This window comes from Anomaloglossus baeobatrachus, chromosome 7 (genome assembly GCF_048569485.1).
Source record: "Anomaloglossus baeobatrachus isolate aAnoBae1 chromosome 7, aAnoBae1.hap1, whole genome shotgun sequence".
Taxonomy (NCBI): domain Eukaryota; kingdom Metazoa; phylum Chordata; class Amphibia; order Anura; family Aromobatidae; genus Anomaloglossus; species Anomaloglossus baeobatrachus.
In genome coordinates this window covers 250,248,558-250,265,566 of record NC_134359.1, presented here as the reverse complement: position 1 = coordinate 250,265,566, position 17,009 = coordinate 250,248,558, and the positions used below count along the sequence as shown (strand labels likewise).

General features: G+C 46.5%; 1 protein-coding gene across 1 annotated transcript in view; it reads left to right on the top strand.

Moving 5' to 3' along the window:
* DNAH3 (dynein axonemal heavy chain 3) overlaps positions 1-17,009 on the top strand; it is a 594,186-nt gene that overhangs the window by 291,372 nt on the left and 285,805 nt on the right. The window contains exons 28-30 of the mRNA XM_075319752.1: positions 6,021-6,219; positions 6,480-6,588; positions 14,836-14,949. Coding sequence (XP_075175867.1) covers positions 6,021-6,219; positions 6,480-6,588; positions 14,836-14,949 — 422 coding nt within the window. The remainder of the gene's footprint in view (positions 1-6,020; positions 6,220-6,479; positions 6,589-14,835; positions 14,950-17,009) is intronic.

The window sequence follows — 17,009 nt, the reverse complement described above, 5'->3', positions numbered from 1 at the left end:
AAGCACGTGGTAGTGTGTGGCGCATTGTGTGTGTGTGTGTTCTAATCCCCGAGTGTGGTGAGTATCCCATGTCGGGGCCCAACCTTAGTAACTGTACAGTATATACTCTTTGGCGCCATCACTCTCATTCTTTAAGTCTCCCTTGTTCACATCTGGCAGCTGTCAATTTGCCCCCAACACTTTTCGTTTCACTTTTTCCCCATTATGTAGATAGGGGCAAAATTGATTGGTAAATTGGAAAGCACGAGGTTAAAATTTCGCCTCACAACATAGCACCCGACGCTGCCCGGGATAGTAACTGTCTCTCTGTTTCTCTCCCATTCTCTGTCTGTCTCCCCCTCTGTATATATCTCTCTATTTCTATGTCTGTCTCTTTCCCTGTCTATCTCTTTCTCCGTCTGTCTCAATCTCTTTCTCCGTCTGTCTCAATCTCTTTCCCTGTCTGTCACTTTCCCTGTCTGTCACTTTCCCTGTCTGTCACTTTCCCTGTCTGTCACTTTCCCTCACTTTCCCTGTCTGTCACTTTCCCTCTCTTTCCCTGTCTGTCTCTTTCCCTGTCAGTCTGTCTGTTTGTCTGTGTCTGTCTCTTTGTGTCTGTCTCTCACCCTGTCTATGTCTGTTTCTTACTCTGTCTGTGTCTGCTTCTTTCCCTGTCTGTGTCTGCCTCTTTCCCTGGCTGCATTGTGACATGCCAACATTCCATATAAGGGCGTGGCTGCGCATTCTTCTGAAGTTCTGGCTGCACTGTGGCTCCCAGCTCCATTCGCTTTAATGGAGGCAGGTTTTTTGGCGAATAACTGTAAAGCGCGGGGTTAAAATTTCCCCTCGAAACATAGCCTATGACGCTCTCGGGGTCCATACGTGTGAGTGTGCAAAATTTTGTGGCTGTAGCTGCGACAGTGCAGATGACAATCCCGGACACACACACACACACACACGCACACACATTCATTTTTATATAATATATATATATATATATCTATATATTTTCATCTTTTACATTTTAAAAATTAACAAAAAAGGAAAATGGTCTGATGCAAAAGATTAGGCACCCTGCATGGTTAGTACCTACTAGCACCCCCTTGGCAGTATCACAGCTTAGAAACGCTTTTTGTAGCAGCTAAGAATCTTTCAATTCTTGTTTGAGGGCTTTTTTATCCATTCGTCCTTGGAAAAGTCTTCCAGTTCTGTGAGATTCCTGGCTCTGCTTCCAGTTCTGTGAGATTCCTGGCTCGTCTTCCAGTTCTGTGAGATTCCTGGCTCTGCTTCCAGTTCTGTGAGATTCCTGGCTCGTCTTCCAGTTCTGTGAGATTCCTTGCTCGTCTTCCAGTTCTGTGAGATTCCTTGCTCGTTTTCCAGTTCTGTGAGATTCATGGCTCGGCTTCCAGTTCTGTGAGATTCCTGGCTCAGCTTCCAGTTCTGTGAGATTTTTGGCTCATCTTGCATACACTGCTCTTTTGAGGTCTAGCCACAGATTTTTAATGATGTTCAGATCCGGGGACTGTGAGGGCCATTGTAAAATCTTCAGCTTGCTCCTTTTTAGGTCGTCTATTGTGGATTTTGATGAGTGCTTAGGATCAATATACGTATGTAGAAGCCATCCTCCTATCAACTTCAGCCTTTTCACAGATGGTGTAATATTTGCATCACGAATTTGTTGAAATTTGTTTTAATCCATTCTTTCCTCTACCCTTGAAATGTTCCCCGCACCATTGGCGGCAACACAACCCCAAAACATGATTGATCCACCTCCATGCTTAATGGTTGGCGAGATGTTCTTTTCCTGAAATTCCGTGCCCTTTTTTCTCCACACATACCTTTAATCATTGTGGCTAAATAGTTCTATTTTAACCTCATCGGTCCACAGGGCTTGTTTCCAAAATGCATCACACTTGTTTAAATGTTCTTTTGCATACTTCTGACACTGAATTTTATGGTGAGGATGCAGGAGAGGTTTTCTTGTGATGACTCTTTCATGAAGGCCATATTTATGCAGGTGTCTCTAAACAGTAGAACAGTTTACCACAATTCCAGAGTCTGTTATGCAACTGCTTAGAAGAACCAATGGCTGCTGATTTTTGGCACAAATTTTGAGGAGGCTGGTGTCACGGGGCAGAAGACAAGGACAAATTGTTGATTATCTGTACTACCGCTAAATTATCACAACAGAATTTATCTATTTAATTACTAAATATCTCACCCCAAACTTTGATTGTTGCCACTATTGGAAAACCCCCCTCAAATAATGTCATATTATGAACCCAGCCTTTCAACTTCCATTTATCTGGCCATGAACCTGAAAACCATCTCCCCTGAAAATAGGCACGAAAACCATGACACCCTGATGCATCTGTGAACAACTCCAACTGCGAACTCTCAACCCACTCTGCCATCCAAACTAACCTACCATTATACAGATCAAAGAAGGATGAAAATTGTCAAATTAGCTTTGTGTTTGGCTGTCATTTGCATAAAATGAGTGGGGATAGCAACCCCCAACATAGCCCGACCTAGACAATCTTCTGCAGAAAATCCGGCCCATAACATGATCCAAAATTCAGATTCCCTAGAAGAGACTGTAGCAGCCTCAAACGCACCTTCCTGCTCTTGGACTTTCCGTTTTCTCAGGAACCAGAGGAATCTCGAAAATTCCTCACTACATGTTCAATTGTATGTAGTAAAGTCAGATCAATGCACAAAAAAATCATCCAAATAATGGATGACCTGATTACCTCCTGATCACCGGATCCACAAATATGCTTCAAGTCTCAAAGTAGCAAAATGAAATGGAGCAATCCATTGGCAGGCGGCAGGCTACATAACATTCACCATACCACATACAACCCAACAAACAGAAATATGTACCATGTAACAGATGAAAGGTGGCCTCAATGTCTATCTTGACCATTAGAGTGGCTCGCTCAGATCTACGCCCTGCCCCTCCTTTGCATTCACGCCGCTGCCGGGACTCTCTACTCTAGCTTCCCATACCAGAAGCACTTCCCGTGTGTTCAGCCGACATCACAGTGGGCGGTGACGGACTCCTCATTTGTCTGGAACAGTGAAGAACATCTGGGCTCATGCTCTCCGGAGGACGATGTTATGTGGTAGGAGAGTACGGTAGATTGCTAAACGGGCACAATGCAGAGTCCAGCTGTTCTTACAGCCACTCGCGGCCATGCTTCTCTGATGCTTCTTTCAAGGAGGACATCATGGCTGGGTCCATGGCGTTGTTCCTGTCACTGGCCCTGGCTGTTCATCAATGTTCACTGGTCCTGAATGCTTAGTGAAGGCCATTTCCACAAGGTCCTCCTCTCATCTTACGGTAACCTGGTATACCCCTCCCCTTATAATCTAACCTTGATCATTCCTGACCCTCTCTTACCCATGTGACCTAACAACGAACCCACTCCCCACAAACTTACCTCTCTGGTGTACTTGCCAAACTAAAAGTTAACCCCTTCCTAGCTTCCTTCTTTCAAACCCGTCATGCCAGTGTGACGGGGTCCTTCTCCCATATCACACAATCAACAGAGCGAGAGGTGGCTGTACAACCCAATAAGCATTTATTCCAAGCAAATCAAATGGTCCATAACATAAACCACCATACAGAGGGTAAAATTAGTCCAGAAATATGAATATAATCCAATAAGCGGTAAATGTTCAGATCTCTGTGAGGACCCGCAGCTTTTCCTTCAGAGGTTCAATCTTCTTCCTTCTCTCTTCAAGTTCTCAAACAGACTGACTCTTCCCCCCAGGTAAGCAGAGAGTTTACAATAGGTGGATTCCAGGCCCACCTCCCCCCACACCTAGGGAAAGAAGCTATAACATTGCACTACGGGGGGTGATTACCTACAGACAAGACAATGTACGCACAAGCAGCACAAATAATGGACAGTGAACCAATCTTAAAATAGGAATCTGCGCACATGATACACCTCCCCCCATATCCCACCATCACAACCGGGCTTGCAGTAGCTGCACCCCGTTCCAGCTCCATCTTTACACAGAAAATGATTTAACTGTGACATAGAATTAGGCATTTCACTCCATTGTACGTCTCCTAGAAATAATATCAACCAACATGATCCTTCCAATGCCCTTGTAATGATGCTCCTTACGCAGGCAATAAGACCCAAATGGATTATTTACTTGCAGAGTGCAGCTTATTTATATGGCATTTACCAGAGAATACCTGTAATTAAAGATGTTCAGAAGAGATCAAGGAGTAAATGTGAACAGGCGATTAAATGGTCTTCTATAATAATGGGGATTAAATAATCATCCGTAATAATGTTGACTTGTTTGTCAGAATGTAAAACGGGCAAACAACTTCATTCAATAAATATGTTATAAAGAAAAAGGCTGAAGGTGAAATCATGAAGAGTGACCTTATCAAGATTGACGTTTCATATACCAGTCTTGAACAAAAAAAAAAAACCTGGAGTAAGTTTTGCCAAAAATTATTAACAGGTGCACAGTCCTTAATAAATTTAGCTCATAGTTGGGATTTCTGTGTGCCAAAAAATAAAACTGATGCATTCTTAAAGGGAACCTGTCACCAGATTTGGGGCCTATAAGCTGCGGCCACCACCAGTGGGCTCTTATATACAGCATTCTAACATGCTGTATATAAGAGACAAGGCCGCTGTGCAGAACGTAAAAATCACTTAAGGGGCGGTGCAGACTGGTTGAATGGGTGTCTCTGTTCTCAGGTACTGGTGCCTCCTCTTTCGGCCATTTTTGTCCTCCTTCTTCTAAAGCCTGGGTGCATGACGCATCCTACGTCATGCACACGCGCCGATATTGAGGTCCTGCTCAAGCGCACTTTGATCTGCCTTGCTCATGACAGATCAAAGTATTGTAGTGCGCATATACAGGACCTGGCAAGTATAGAGTTAAAAAACACAGACACAGGGATAAAAGTTTATTTGAATTAAGACTCCCACACACGTCCTTGTTCACCAATGTATTACTTAAAAATAAATCCTGGAAGTTCTGACATAATCCAAAAGTTTAATGTCCTATGACATGCATCAATTCCTATGGAGCTTTGTTCTGAGAACTTTCTCAGAACGAAGCACCATAAGTGACTGCCGGTCAGAGACAGGAATGGAATTTCTCACAAGCTAAAAGGTTGATATTAACTTTTAGAATTGCTACTTCCGATAGGTGTCACTAGAATTCAAGTCCTCTTCCTCTCTGAAGAGGCAATTTACATATATCTAACTTTGAAATTGCACTCCCTGTTAAATCACATACCTAGAGAACAACACGTTTTTACTTTTGCTGGTATTTTGGAGCGAAAAAGGTAACAATGTTAGTAAAAGTGGTCATCCGATCTTGTTTCCTGACCCATCGGAGAGGTATACGTTAGGAGTTCTGTTACCTTAGTCTCTGACCAATACTTTAGCTTCAAGGCATTGATGGAGAGGGGTGCCATAGGCTTCATCTACCTAGAGCACCAAAATACCCTCTCTTGGCCCTGATTGGATTCCTCCTATGGAATAAAGGGATTTTTGGCTTCAGGAGATAATAGCTTCTGCAAACTCTGCACAAAATAAAGTGAGATGTATTTAATTCACTAAAGAAATATGTAAGGATGTGTCTGCTACAAGTTCCGTATGAAGATCTAGTCTCTTTTTGTGGGTCTTTATTTTGTTCGTCTCTACTGGGGCCAGACACCAAGGGCGACCAGCTTCCAGTATCCTTCTGTATAAGCTATTGCCAATGACCGCAATCAGCGCTGCTTCAGTACTCTATAATACTAATGGAATCCCATGGTCGGATTTCAAAGGGCTTAGCATAAAATCAAGCTCCAAAAGTTGCTTCTTTGCCTGTTCTCTGTCATTCTCTCAAGCTGCTCAAATCTGTCTACAAATCTGTCTACAGTGAGTGATTGCACCTTCCACCTTTGGAAAAAGCCAAAAGGGAAAAAAATAACAGAAAGGCACAAAGAAAAAGGAAAAAAACTGAAATCTTGTAACAATGCGTAATACACATGTTTTCTTCTTCTACAGCCCGGGATGTCGTTGCTAAATTGGCGAAGGATAACATATCCAGCCTGAGTGACTTCCAGTGGATCTCTCAGCTGAGATATTACTGGGAAGGCCGGGATGTCGTGGTCAGAATGATCACTACTGAAGTCAAATATGGCTATGAATATCTGGGCAATTCACCTCGACTTGTCATTACTCCACTGACTGATCGGTGTTACAGGTACGGGGTACTTGTATGTACACGAGCGCTAATGTAATGTGGAAAGTCATATTTCAATATTGAGTAGTGATATACAGTCACTTCATTGATTTACATGGTTTTGACGTCATATTACTCTGTTTAGCTTCATCATTTTTACTAGCCAATCTTATACATGTTGACAGCCCAAATTGTGAAAATTCAGAAGGGAATAAGATGCTCAAGGATGTATGTACAGTAGCAGAGCAGAATTTCTTAATACACTGTTGTCCTTTCTCTAGAACCTTAATGGGGGCCCTCAAGCTAAGCCTTGGTGGAGCTCCAGAGGGTCCTGCTGGGACTGGAAAAACCGAAACTACAAAAGATCTGGCCAAAGCTTTGGCTAAACAGGTAATCTCATCTGTGTTATCACTACTTTACTGAGCATTTTCACTGAACGGTGGGAAGACGGTGGTCATTAAACCCATTACATCTCCATTATATATCTGTCATACAGAGGGTCAGTGTGTCTGAACCTGAGCGCACATCACACATGGCAGATGATGGCTGTGTTTCGTAGCCGGCATCTGTCTCTCACATTAAGGCGAGCTCAGACCACTGTTCTTAATTCCTTTAATGCCTCGATCAGTCACTAATGGTGGCATTTAGCCTTTCTGGGCGCCCAGTTACCCTGAGACAAATGTGCCGCCCCTGCATCGGTCGAACCGCTCGGATCCGGGGGTCTGCTGTGGCTCAAGGGTCTCCAAACCCGGGGGCTTGCGGCTACTCAAATGTAAAGGGGACTATTTACAGGGGATAAGAGTTTGTGACGCCACCCGTGGTTTGCAGTAAGGGGAGTACCGCTGCTGCCGATAGGAGTACCTGAGGAAGATGGAGTGGGCCAGCCAGATGACGAGCCTTCCACGGGTAGGGGAAGGCCACGGGACTCTGGATGATGGTGGAGCGGGGGTGCGCAGGGCCGGTTGGAAGCAGGGGAGGACCATGTACTCACTCAGGCAGCATTGATGATGGTGCGACCGCAAAGCAGACTCTGACAACAAGGTGAACAAAGTCTCTGAGTGCCGCTGCCCTCTTGGGGGAGCCCTTCCGGGTATCCGTCCCCTATAGTACTGCCGGGTGATCCGGAGCCTGCCTCCGTGCACAAATTCAAAGTGTTCTGGTGGCCCGTTGGCTTAAAGCTGTCCGGGCCCCGCTCCCTCCTTGTTGGTAGTGGAGCTGTGCTCTCAAGGGCTCACACTTGGGATTTCTGTGGGCTGCATGGATTGGAAAGCCCTATCCCCCTCGTTGCGCTAGTGCCCCTGATCCCTGTGTTTCTTGGGGACAGGCCATAAAGTCACTATCCTATGCAGATTAATTGCCGGGTTGCCTGAAGCTACTCCCCGACCTAGGGTCCAGTACCCCGCCATGCTTTTGGTCCCGGACCGGCTATTGAACTCGATCTGCTGACCGTCCTCCAAGACTAGGTCCAGGCACCCAGTCCCAATATCCCGCGACCGGGACTCCGACTCCTCCGGGTCCAGACCACCGTCTGCAACCCAACCTTTTACTCCCCAGGAACCACACAATCCCCCAGCTCCTCACTACTCGAGGGCTACCACTACACCTTTTCTTCCTCTCCCTTTGCTTCCCTCGAGCCGACTACTCTGTTACCTCCCACCAGTCTGCATGACCCCTAGGTGGGCGGCCCTATTCCAGCTTTGCAGCCCACTGGTGTGTCTGACAGGGTGTGGTATAAGGTGGGATTGGGATTTTGGATGCTGATGGAGGCAGTACTATAGGTTGGGAACCCCGAACCATGGGAGGTTGAGTCCTGCAGTAAGAGATAAAGAGCCTGCAGTACCCTATGACGCCCTGACTAGTCCAGGGGCGTCACATATCCATGTCTCTTACCTCATGTGCAGGGCATTACAGCAGCTTAGGTATCCATGGTTACAACCATGAGCAACTTACTAATTGTCACTATATGAGTGGATGTAACCATGGATACCTAAGTTGCAATGCCCTGCACGTGAGGTAAGAGACATGACTATATCAGGCGAACTATACTACATTTCTAAGTGGAGGTATTTGCGATTATTATTACACCTACTATATATTGGGATAGAGTCTTGGAGATGGGAATAAGCCATTAAGGGCGGCGTCACACGCTACGATATATCGGGCGATATGTCGTTGGGGTCACGGATTCTGTGACGCACATCCGCCATCGTTAGAGATGTCGTAGCGTGTGACAGCTATGAATGACTGTGAACGAGCAAAAATACTCACCATATCGTTGCTCGTTGACACGTCGTTCATTTTCATAAAGACGTTCCTCCTTCTCCGCGCCGGTTGTTCGTCGTTCCCGAGACAGCACACATCGCTCCCTGTGACACCCCGGGAACGACGAACACAGCTTACCTGCATCCCGCCGGCAATGAGGAAGGAAGGAGGTGGGCGGGATGTTACGTCCGGCTCATCTCCGCCCCTCCGCTTCTATTGGGCGGCCGCTGTGTGACGTCGCTGTGACGCCGAACGTCCCTCCCCCTTCAGGAACAGGATGTTCGCCGCCTACAGTGACGTCGTTCGGGAGGTAAGTACGTGTGACGGGGGTAAACGACTTTGTGTGCCACGGGCAACAAATTGCTCGTGACACACAAACGACGGGGGCAGGTGCGATCGTTCATGCGATCGCATGATATATCGTCCCTTGTAACGCCGCCCTAAGGGTTTGCTCCCAGTACATTCCGATAAAAAAACAAAACACATTGCACTCACACCAATGTTAATCAATGAGGCAGAGCAGATCTGTGTTTTTTTTACCTCAACTGTATTCGGCCTCTAAGGAACAAATCTCAGTATACTGTGAGTGGCGTAAATCCGACGAGACTCGCCAATGTAAGCCAATAGATGCGGGGTAAAAAATGTAGACATCACATGGACCACCCATATGGCATCAGATTTTCTCCTGACACATTACCATTATGTAGCACAGAACACTATAAATAGTCCTATGAATGATTGTAGAATAATAGTGTCGGGGGCGGGGGCCAGCTTCCCCGTCGCGGGGGCTGCTCGGGGAGATCACGCTCGGATCCGGTGCCTTCTCCTCGGTGGCTCGAGTGGGCCGGACCCGGGGCTCGAGCAGCGCTCCTCGCCCACAAGTGAAAAGGGGGTGGAATTGGACTTTTCGGTATATATAGAGTTCGTGACGCCACCCACGGGTTGTGGTGATGGTGGGCACCACCGCTGTTGGTGACGGGGTTCCCGGGAGCGATAGAGGGGAGCAGCTAGGTGTTGACCCCTCCGTGGGTAGGGGCTGTTGGTCCCGGGGCCCGGTAGGAGGGAGGGTTCCGCAGGATGGGTTTTGGCAGGGTACAGGGTTGCGGTGCAGCGCAGCGCGGTGCCGGATGGCACAGGTGTACTCACTCAGACACAGATGGACAGAGTCTCTGGTAAACCAAACGGCTGGATGGACGGTGCCCGCAGCCAGCTGCGGTGTTCTCCCTGGATGGGTTGATTGTGGCTGTCGTTTCCCTGCACCTGTGTTTTGTATCTTGATTCCAATGCCTGGGCACCGGTAGTCCGCTCCCCGACGTATACGTGCCGGAGGAGCCTGTTTGCCCGCAGACGCTGGCCCTGTGGATCTCTGGCCCTTGGCGGTGGCGCTTATCCGGAACGGTTGGGCTGTTGCCTTCAATCGGGACTTGGGTGGGAATGAACCCCTGAGGTCCAGACCGCAATCAGTAAATTTGACTAAAGGTTGGCTTCGAGCTTAGTCGAAGTCTGAGTACCGGCGGGCCACCGCCCGACCCCGGTCCTACGGTTCCGCTGACCGTCACCAACTCCTGCAGACGGCCACCACCGACTGCCTACCTTGCTGGAAGTGCCTGGGCTCCAACCCAGACACCAACAGTTTCACTCCTCATACTCTACTGCCCACAACTGGACTGACTACTGTGTTTTCCCTCCTCCAGGCCTGTGAACTCATCGGTGGGCGGGGTCAACCACCTGGCTCCGTCCCACCTGATGTGGAGATCAACCCTGGAGGGTGGCAACAAGGATTTAATGTGTGACTGGTGTGACCTGTCCAGGGAAGGGGGTGTATGGTGTTATGTCTGTGACTACCTGACTAGGCCAGGGCGTCACAATAGCTGCTGAGAAAAGATACGCATAGCATATGAATTGCATATGAATTCTTGGCAATAAAAATAAATTAAAAGAAATCGCATACTCGTTGTCACAGGGTGTGATGAGACCTCTTGGGACAGGGGAGCCTAAATTGGCCCTCAGGCTAGGGGAATCCTAGCTGACCCTGATCCCAAAGGTACGTCTGAAGGTGACGATGTTTGGGTCGCCTTCCTTGCCCTAGCTCCTGAACAACCCTGGTCTAGTGGCCCCCCTCTCCGCTAGGAGAGGGCCGGTACAGACGTAGTAGATCCTGCACAAATAAACAGATGGGGAAAAGACAAAACTCAAACTCACAGTAATCACACACAGAGGTATAGACAATTCATGATTAGGAGGAAATAACCAGAAAGCTAGAGTATATCCACAACGCAACAAACAGCACACAGAAGCTCACTAGCAACAGGATATCAAAAAACAAGGATCAGGATCACATAAAACTGTTATCGGCATAGGAGAACAGGCTCCAACATCTTAAAAAGGGCAGAGGCAACCGTGATAGGTCTCCTGCAACATGTGACTCAAGCAGCAGTCCACAGGCTAGCAGAAATTAACTCCTGCAAGCCTGATTACTAACAAGAGCACAGCTGGTCGATGCTTGAGCCTGTCTGTGCAACTCAAAAGCAGGATCGTGTTGAGTGTCAAACTCTGCTGTGTGAACAGCCTCAGAAGTATCCAGACACAGCGTGACACTCGTATGACATATGTGCCACTCCAGCTCTGCAATAAAAAAACAAAACACTGGAGTGGGGCTTTAAGTAAAAAAAAAAAATTGTGCCCATACACAGAAACAAGAACAACTCCCAGAAGCCATTGTAACAAGCGTTCTAGAAGGTCCTAGTAACTATCAATACAGCATTGAACCTCAAATTACTTCCCCTCCCCCTCAAACACAAACGTCGTGCTCCATACACCACAGTCTGGGTATACAGATACAGATGGAGGCACGTGAACATGGGTAAATTTGTCTATTTTGTCTCAGGGATGTTCATTGAAGTGAATGATATTTTGTAATCCTTCATGTACTATTATATTTCATTTTCTTTTGCATACAGTGCATGAAGCCTGACAAATTGCTCCATTAGTTTGTTTAGCTCCGTGACTGACCTGTTACTATAAGAATTGCTTTTTGTTGTGATTTGTATCATTAGAACTCGGCAAGAAAATGTGTCTGTCTCCTAATTATTTGTATTAAGAGTAATGATCTGGTTCCTTCCACTGATTGCTTGTGGTGACATGTCTGCGCTTCTCGCGCGCACAGTTTATGCACTGCTGTGTACTGTTAAAGCATATGGACACTTTGGGAACATTTTGCTTTTATTTCTGTGCAGCAATGTTTGGCTGGTAAGCAACTATAAAATAGGGTCAAATTAAAACTTTTACACTCTCCATGTACCCATGTATCACCCTCTAATCCTAAAGGACGGCCCTGCCCACGAGCTGATTAGCACAAAAATAAATAAATTGCATCATACGCTATTCTTTTCTTAGCCTTGCCCATTCAAGTCTATCTGTGCCTAAGAAAAAATCGGAACCCATACGGATCACCTGTGTAGTATCCAATGTTTATGGATATATTGCCACTATAAACCTAGGAAACTGTATTTTATCCTCGTACCGTTAAGACATGCGGAACAAGGAACATGGGAATATAGACATGCATTACTGCTATGAAAAACATGCAAAAAGTGAGCTACTTAGCACACAAAAATGGCCAGTTTTATGTGAGCCCAACAGCAAGGCGATCTCTTTTTATTTGGTCCCTACCAAGCTAATGCCTCTCTTTGGGTTAAAAACCTACAATTTATGCTTGGATAGGAACCTGCTAATGGAGAATTAAAATAGCCTAATGCTGAAAAGCAGGAGTGCTCAATCAGAAGGCATGACCCTGTAATCTAAGAAAAAGACTGATGGCACATCCTATCTTTCTAATGTGAACAGGTGCAAACTGAGTATGAAACATAGTAACAAAAAGGAGACAGTTGCACTCTGTAGTGCTAAGATATGTGGAACAATGAATATGGGAATATAGAAATGCATTACTGGTATGGAAAACATGCAAAAATTGAGATACGTAGCACACAAAATGACCAGTTTTATGTGAGCCCAACAGCCAACGGCAAGGTGACCTCTTTTTTTTGTGTCCCTACGAAACTAATGCTTCTCTTTGGGTTAAAAAACCTACAATTTATTGGCAGACCAGAGCCTGCAAATGGAGAATTAAGAGCAGGAGTGCTCAATCAGAAGGCATGACCCTGTAATCTAAGAAAAAGACTGATGGCACATCCTATCTTTCTAATGTGAACAGGTGCAAACTGAGTATGAAACATAGTAACAAAAAGGAGACAGTTGTACTCTGTAGCGCTAAGATATGTGTAACAATGAATATGGGAATATAGACATGTCTTTTTCTTAGATTATAGGGTCATGCCTTCTAATTGAGCACTCCTGCTCTTCAGCCCTAGGTTATTCTAATTCTCTATTTGCAGATTCCTGTACGCCCATAAATTGTAGGTTTTTTAACCCTAAGAGAGGCATTAGTTTGGTAGGGACCCAATAAAAAGAGGTCACCTTGTCATTGACTATTGGGCTCACATAAAACTGGCCATTTTTGTGTGTATCTCAATTTTTACATGTTTTTCAAAGCAGTAATACATGTCTATGTTCCCATATTCATTTTTCCACATGTCTTCGCACCACATAGTGCAACTATCTCTTTTTTCTTACGATGTTTCATGTTCAGTTTGCACCTGTTCACATTAGAAAGGTAGGATGTGCCATCAGTCTTTTTCTTGTATTTTATCTTGTACGTTTTAAATGGTTGATATCTAAAATCAGATGCTGCATGGATGTCACACAGACATAAATCAACTGATGCATGAATTGCGATATGGATATAATTTGTCTGATTCTTCATATGCTTGTCTTTCCCTGGCCTTAATGAGATAGGAGATGGACAGTTGGTACTTTTAAAATTCTATGGAGAGGGGTGGAGTTAGAGTCAGACACATAAATTCTACTGAAACAACAGTTGCAGTTCTCCATAGAACTTTCTAAGCACCAATGGCCACCTATCTTATTAGTGGGAAAATCTGTATTCTCTGAAGACTGAATTTACCCCTGAATTGAGCATGAACGATCAGCTAAAGAAGAGAAAGAAGCAGATATCGCTCATAAAATATATTACAAAGTTTTTCATGTCTATTATTAATTTAGGAGAATTAAAAAGAAAAAAAAATTCGTTTTTAAGGGGTTGTCTCCACTAGTTAAACAACTCTTTCTCAATCCCCATGTTTCCCCTAAGTAAAATAATAGCACTTATACTCACCTCTTGAGTTGGCTCTGTTCCAGCACTGGCTCTCCCGAGGCCCATGTGACATAACAATCCCTACAGCTAATCAATGACTGGTTCACTTTGCCCTCTTTCAGACAAATCAGACATCCAAAGGACGTGAGAGCCCTGGCTGCTCTATAATACCTTCCAGATGTCAATTACGTCTGAAGGATGGGAGAGTGAAACAGCCACTGATTTGCTGTAGTGTTTGTTATGTCACGTGAGCCCCAGGAGAGCCAGTGCCGATTATCGCTGGAACAGAGACGGCACCGAAGATGAGTATAAGGCTGGAGACACACTTGTTTGTGACTCACGTGAGGATCGCATCACACCACCTGGACTGGCCGCCTGCTCTCCTGACAGGAGCGCGCAGCTGCATAGAAATACATGAAGCTGCACAGAAATACCTGAAGCTGCATAGAAATACATGAAGCTGCACAGAAATACATGAAGCTGCATAGAAATACATGAAGCTGCACAGAAATACATGAAGCTGCATAGAAATACATGAAGCTGCACAGAAATACATGAAGCTGCACAGAAGTACATGAAGCTGCACAGAAATACATGAAGCTGCACAGAAATACATGAAGCTGCACAGAAATACATGAAGCTGCACAGAAATACATGAGGCTGCATCCTCCTGTCTGGAGAGCGGGTGGCCAGTTCGGCCTGGGAGGGAGATGCGACCCTCACTTGAGTCACACGCACATGTGACTCCTGCCTTAGTGTTCCTACTATTTTACTGTGGGGAAACATATGGACTGAGAGGGGTTGTCCAAGTAGTTGGCTGAGGGGGGTTGTCCATCCCTTTCTCCTACCTATGGCCCTGCTCTTGTAGGTTAGGTCCGTGTAACCTATGCCTACCCCTCCCAGTTTCAGACTTTACCTCTTTGTATCTGAGTTCCATTTATTTCTAGGCTTTTCTAATTACATGTCATGTGTGAACTACTAGTCTGCGCATTTTGCAGTTTTGTCTCGTCCAAGAACCTCCGGTTAATTACCTGTTTCCAATTACCTGTTTAATTAAATGGGGGAAGACGGAGTAATCCTGACTTATTATAGTGTAGATGTTAATCACAATGTAAGCCGTTTAATGTAATAGTGAATTCTTATTTTCTTGTCTCCCGTTGCAGTGCGTCGTGTTTAATTGCTCCGATGGCCTTGACTACAAAGCTATGGGCAAGTTCTTCAAAGGTCTTGCACAGTCTGGTGCCTGGGCTTGTTTCGATGAATTCAACAGAATTGAGGTAAAGTCTATGAACGGGGTATTTCCATTTCCAAGGTCTAATTGATGGATCAGTGATCCTGGACCAAAACATTTTTCATTTTTTTTTTAAGTATATTCATTTTTCAAATATTTTTGATCACTGACCACCAGGTAATAAAAGTGACGGGAGCTTGTATCCCCTATTATATTTGGACGCAGTTTCCAGTGGTTCCAGTTACATTCGTCACAGTTTTTCCACCATTTTTTTTTCCTCTGTAATGTGTTTTCTGTTACTTTGCAACAAGACCGAGCGTGCGCAATTTTACACCTCCGTGCTGCACAGGTTGAGCATGCGCAGAGAGGTAGGTATTCCCTGTAATGATTATGTACCACGTGGCTGAATCTAACACACAATTGATGGATACATTATATAGAAGGAGGGTGACTGGACAGCAGAGAGGCACAATGGTGGCCAGTGAGGATAGGCAAACAGTGCATGCGCGGTGTCACTGCGCAGGGAGAGACACTAATTTATGGATTGTGGTAGGATTGGTACAGAAGTCAAATCTGCACCAGATTTTGTTATGGATATTTCGATATGACATTGCTCCAGACCATAAAATTCACCCTTTGCGCTTCAAAGGTTGAAATCTCTAGGGAAAATTGGCAGCATCAATTGACATTTAAAATCGACACCACTTGTCAATTTCTGTGGTGGATTTTATCCACATTTTATCCACAATGTACTCAATGCTCCTAGTATAATACTTTTTCCTTGAAGTCAAAGGGGTTGTCCATTAGAAGGACAACTCGTTCTTTCTGATTCCACATATTTCCTCCTGGCAAAATAAGAAAGCCTATACTCAACTCCGTGGCCAATGCGGTTGCAGCAGTGCCAGGGCTCACGGTGCCGGTGCTCATGTCGCGGGCAGAGGAGGGGACGCTGCGCTCTCCCTCTGCTCGGGTCCGGCTGCAGCTGCTCTGCGGCTGCTGCTGCTCGGTGGCTCGAGCGATGGGCCGGATCCCGGGGACTCGAGCGGCGATCCTCGCCCATGAGTGAAAAGGGGTGGTGGTTTGGTTTTGGGGATATTGTCCGTGACGCAACCCACGGTTGTGGTGATTGTGTGGACACCACCGCTGCTCTGGACGGGGATCCCGGGAGCAGTGACAGGGAGCAGCTTTGTTGTTATTTCTCCCCTCCGTGGGTAGGGGGTTGGTTGTCCCGGGGCCCAGTGATGGGGTAGGAGTGGATGGCAGGCGGGTTGCGGGGCCTGGTGAGGTGCAGGGTCGCAGGGGCAGCGCTGTGCCGCACGGCACGGAGGTACTCACTCAGCCCAATGATGATGACACAGTTCACGGTAAAACAAGCAGCTGGATGGACGGGTCCCTCGGACGGCTGCAGTGTTGTTGTTCCCTGCAGGTTAGTGATGACTGTCTCTCCCTGCACCTATGTTCTATGTTGATTCCGATGGGTTCCCACCGGTAACCCGCTCCCCGACCTGGATGTGGGCCGGAGGAGCCCCTTTTGCCCGTAGGCGCTGGCCCTGGGAAACGGTTGCCCTTGGCGGTGGCGGTGTCTCCCCTTCACGGTTGGACGGTTGCCTTCTGTCGGGACTTGACTGTTTGGAAACCCGGAGGTCCCCTTCACTAACGGATTCGGCAACTTCACGGCGACTCCTAGCCTTGCCGGGGTCCGAAAAGCCCCTGCCAATGGTGCTGGCTTTTCTTTGTGTACCGGTCCGGTACCGCCGGGCCACCGCCCGTCCATGGTCCTTACGGCAAACTCCGATAGGCCACTCCTGCAGACGGTCACCACCGTCTGCCAACCTTGCTGTTCTGTCCGGGCCACACACCCGGACCAACTTCAGGCTGTCTTGCTGTCACTTTTCTCTTTCCACTTTTACTACTCCAACTGGTCTCTTTCCTCTCCAAACTCTATCTCTCTACTTCACCTCCTTCCACTTCGTCCTCCAAAATTAGACTGCCTGTTTTCCCTCCTCCAGAACTGTGAACTCCTTGGTGGGCGGAGACCAGCCGCCTGGCTCCACCCCCTGGTGTGGACATCAGCCCCTGGAGGAAGGCAACAAGGGTTTTGTGTCT